The 4,810-nt window shown below is 66.1% G+C and overlaps 1 protein-coding gene across 1 annotated transcript in view; it reads right to left on the bottom strand.

Moving 5' to 3' along the window:
• The window catches only part of SYT7 (synaptotagmin VII), a 100,057-nt gene that overhangs the window by 46,139 nt on the left and 49,108 nt on the right, over window positions 1-4,810 (bottom strand). The window contains exon 5 of the mRNA XM_014544542.1: window positions 1,052-1,131. Within this exon, the coding sequence (XP_014400028.1) occupies window positions 1,052-1,131 (80 nt within the window). The remainder of the gene's footprint in view (window positions 1-1,051; window positions 1,132-4,810) is intronic.

Consider the following 4,810-nt stretch of genomic DNA (forward strand, 5'->3'; position numbering starts at 1 on the left):
GGAAGCCCTGAGCCAGGCTCTGCACCGCCCTTGAGACCTGCGGGCTCCGGCTTTGAAGACTGGAGAGTGTGCAACCGAACCAGCTTCAAAGGCTTCCCGCGGCCTCCCCACCCCCAACCTGGCTGGGCCCACCCTCCACTAACCCGCCCCACAGACACACCCGCAGCTTCTGTGAAGGCCCCACAGGGTCAGAGCTAGAGATGAAAGAGAGGAGGGGCAGGAGGGGCAGAGGGGGAGCCCTGAGGAGCAGGGGGAGGAAGAAGGGAAGGAGGAGAGAAAAGGAGGAAGACAGAGGAGGGAAGGGGGGGGGGGATGATGCAGGGGGAAGGGGCTGAAGGGGGGGGGGGGGGGCAGGGCAGGCTGGGGGCAGCTTGCCCCTTAGCTGGCAGGCTGAGATGGCGGGGCCCTTGGGCCCACAGCCTCCCAGTGAAGGCCTGAGGAAGGGACCAGGCCATCGGCCAGAGGGCACAGAGCCCCCGGCCAGGCGGGGCAGAGGGGCCCTCCGCAGTGGGCTGGCCCAGGTGGTCCACAGTGGAAGGCTGACCTGCTTACTTGAAAGGCCTCTCAGAGCAAAATGGGGGGTCAGAGGCAGCAAGACATTCGCTGGGGATGGGGGGATGGGGCAGGGGAGCTTCCCCGTTACCAGCGTCCCCTGAGCAGCCCAGCGCTGGGCTGCACCCCTCCAGGTCACCCTGAGAACACTGACAGGGTCCGAGAAAAGAGTGGGGGGCTGGGCGGGGTTGGGCGTGGTGTGTGTGACGTGAAGGGTGGATGGAGGAACCAGCAACCGGGCTGAGGGAGGACACGGTGCCAGGAGGGCAGCCAGAAATGGGGCTGGGGGCCTGGAACACGGTGAGGGGCTGGGGGGCACCGGCAGAGAAGGCGGGGCCTGGAGCCACCGCCAGGCACAGGGAGTGTGCGGGTGGGGAGAGCACGGCACAGGGCTGAGGGGGACTGATGTGTGCGGCAGATGTAGACGTCGGGAGGGTCGGGGCTCCTCCCACCTGGGCTGCCTGCACCCCCCATCCCCAACTCCAAGGCTGGGACCTACTTGATGGCCTTCTTCTCACTGCGCCCACGTCCCGAGTCGGGCGTGCCCACCGTCTCCAAGGAGTTCTTGTAGCGCTTGCCCTGCGGAGACAGCACCCGTCACTCCCGGGACCCAGGGCTGCACCCTCCCTGCCTCCACAGAACGGGCTCCCCCTGGGGTAGCGGGTACTCCCCCTGGAGTAGCGGGGTACTCCCCTTAGGGAAGTGAGGTACTCCCCCCGGGACAGCGGGGTACTCCCCTGGGGTAGCGGGGTAGACTGGAGCCCAGCCTTGGCAACAAGGTCAGAGGTCAAGGGGGTCACAACTGTGGGGTGCCAGCTTCACCAGTACCTGCTCTGTGGCTGGCTCTTCCTGGGCCTCAATGGGTCCCAAGACCTGCCCTACCGCCTTGACCTGCACCCCATCCCTGACCCCAAGGCTGGGGCCTCTCCCGTCCTGTCGCTCTGGCCCGGCTCCCAGAAGCGCAGCTCCCTCTGCCACAGACAGATGGCTCTCTGGCCACATCACCCTGGCTACGTCACACCGGCCACGTCACTGCCCCCAGATGGTGGGGGCGGCATCCTGCAGGGCAAGGTTGGCAGCAGCCAGTGACGTGAGCCGCGGGGGTGGGGAGGAGGCCCGTGCCCAGTCCTGCCCAGGCTGTGCCCCTCACTGTCTGGGGGCTCCCTGGGGTCCTCGCGCCTGGGGCTGGGAGGCGGGGCAGGGCCTGAACACGCTCCCTCATAAGAAGGCGGCCCACTGACTCTCACTCCAGCCTGAGTCGGGGAGGGGAAGGGCGGAACGGGGGGGGGGCACCCCCCATCCCTGGCTGGAAGGAGGGCCGTGGCTGCAGCGGCGACTGGGCCTGCTGCCCGGAAGGTGAGCGCCATTCACCTTCTTGGTTTGGGTTTCTAAATTTAGTTCATGCGGAGCCTGGCACCATTAGCATTCCTGGCTGCCACCACGCGTCCTCAGTGCGCCCGGGGGCCACAGGTCTAGGCCAGGCCGGGGCTGGTGTGGGTGGCGGGGGGATGGGGCCATGGAAGGGCTGGACCTGCCCCCACAGACCATTCTCCCACCGGACACTTGCCTGCCCCTGCCCAGTGGACACGCGTGCGCGCGCACACACACACACACGTTTCTCCACGCGCAGTCGTGTGCACCGACACCACAGCCACAATAGCCAATTATTCCACTTGCCCCAAAGCAACACAGAAGCGACAGCTGTGCTCCCTGGCGCTCCTGCCAGCTGCAGCCCCTTCCTGGGCACAGGGCCACCTGCGTAGGGACAGGTGCGGAGCTCCCCGCAGGGGGTGTGTGGAGTGGGGGGCCCTCATTCCCCCTCAGCACCCCTAGGTCTCCGGGGTGCCAGGATCCTGGTCCCAGGGCCTCATGGCCCCTGCCCGTGGACACGCGTGCGCGCGCACACACACACACACGTTTCTCCACGCGCAGTCGTGTGCACCGACACCACAGCCACAATAGCCAATTATTCCACTTGCCCCAAAGCAACACAGAAGCGACAGCTGTGCTCCCTGGCGCTCCTGCCAGCTGCAGCCCCTTCCTGGGCACAGGGCCACCTGCGTAGGGACAGGTGCGGAGCTCCCCGCAGGGGGTGTGTGGAGTGGGGGGCCCTCATTCCCCCTCAGCACCCGTCGTGTGCACCGACACCACAGCCACAATAGCCAATTATTCCACTTGCCCCAAAGCAACACAGAAGCGACAGCTGTGCTCCCTGGCGCTCCTGCCAGCTGCAGCCCCTTCCTGGGCACAGGGCCACCTGCGTAGGGACAGGTGCGGAGCTCCCCGCAGGGGGTGTGTGGAGTGGGGGGCCCTCATTCCCCCTCAGCACCCCTAGGTCTCCGGGGTGCCAGGATCCTGGTCCCAGGGCCTCATGTTCCTGTGTTACCCTGGTTGGGTCCCGTGCCTCTCGGGCCTCCTCCCCTTCCTTCCCGAGTGGGTGTGACGTCACGGGAAGAGCCGGCCGCATGCTGCCGCCTCTCAGCACGGCTGTTACTTTCCTCCCGACTTCAGCTCCCGCCCTGGGAAGTTCACCCCAGTGACGGCTGTACGGCCTCTCGTACTCGGTGTGGAACCTGTTACCCAGCAGTTCCCTAAACCATCAACTGGGAGCGCCCTCTGGGGTCCCCCATCCTGGCCGTTGCCTTGGAGCCAGAACCTGAAGAGTTACCAGCGGAGCTGCCGAGCCCTCTGGGTCCACAAAAGCTGCCGGTTCTCAGCTCCAGCTCTGACCCCAAGAAACTCCTAGTTCCAGCTGGGCCGGTCAGAGCCCCACCCCCACTATTCTCCAGCACTTCAGGCAGTGCCAGGCCCTGGTTGAGGACTCCCCTCCCTCTCCCCCTCTACCTCCCCCTCCTCTTTCTTCCTAGTCTTGGCAGGGAACTTGCCCATAAGCACCCCCTTCTGAGGCGGCTGCTGTCCCTCCCCAGGCCAGGCACGGCTGGGGTGGGCTGGCCCCTGGTGTCCCCAGGGCCGCTCCTCCTTCCACAGCTCAGAGAGCCGCCCCTCAGGCTGCAGCTGCCACTGCAGTGGAGCCGGGAAGCTAGGGGGGCAGGCATTGGGGCAGAACTTGGTTTGGGGGACAGGGGAAGTGCATGGGGCAAGGAGAGACCCCACGCCACCAGCCTGCTGGGCAGGGAGGGCTTGGCAGCGGAGCTGGAAAAAGCCCGCTGGAGGTTAAGAAGTTATTAATGTTTGGAAATGGGATCTGGGCTGTGAGGGCACACGTCACTGCCGCAGAGGGGACAGGCGGGCGAGCATGGGGCATGGGGACAGCCCGGGCAAGGGGCTCCCTGGCTCTGCAGCCCCGGGGCGGGAGGGGGCGGGGTTGGAGGGCAGGGGAGGGGTGGTAGCAGGTTGAGGGCTTGGGCAGCTTGGAGAAAGAAGTCAGAAAGGACAGTGTGGACTGGACTCTGGGGGAAATTCCTCAGGCTGGACAGGGGGTGGGGTGGTGGGTGGGCTGAGGCCCGGGGGTAGGTTCTGCATCTCTCAGCTGCCCACCTGCTACAAAAGCTGTTGTCCTTGGACTCCTGCCCCCAGGTGAGTGGGGACAGGGCGAGGCTCTCACTACATACACAGACGCTCACACAGACACACACAGACACTCTCACATACACACACTCGCACACAGACACACACTGCACCAATACCCTCAAAGTGGATACACTCAGCACAAAGGCCCTCCCCCCGCCCCCCACACACACACGCTCAAGGGCACCAGCAGCACCTGCTCACACACCTTCACCTGCCGTCCAATATGGATAGACAGACAGACAGCCGGCCCAACAAGACATGCAGGCTGCAGTGAGTGTTCAGCCACGCCCACAGCCTCGAGGACACTCGCGCACAGAGGCACGTGGCCAAGCCCCACCCTCCACCTTCCCTGGAATTCTGAGATGCAGCAGCCACAGGAGATCCAGGAACAATGCGGGGCAGCCAGCCTGGCTCCACCTGCGGGGAACAGCCGTCCCGCGGACACGCGCGCGCGCGCACACACACACACATGCGCGCACGGGGGTGGGGGTGGGCAGGAAGGAGAGGCACGTTCCCAGTTCCTGAGCACGCGTTTCCTGCAGGAAGCGTGCGGGGCCCCCAGGGGCGTCTGTGCCTTCTCTTTCATAGGAGGGTGCCCACGGCCACAGCCTCCCGCCTCTGCGGCTGAGCGGGGACCCTTCTACACCCAACCCTGGGCAGGTCCCACACCTGGGCCGCCTCCAGGCCCACCCCTCGGGGGCGCCCCCCGCAGCTCCTCCAAGCCCCA

This window comes from Myotis brandtii, unplaced genomic scaffold (genome assembly GCF_000412655.1).
Source record: "Myotis brandtii unplaced genomic scaffold, ASM41265v1 scaffold369, whole genome shotgun sequence".
Lineage (NCBI taxonomy): Eukaryota > Metazoa > Chordata > Mammalia > Chiroptera > Vespertilionidae > Myotis > Myotis brandtii.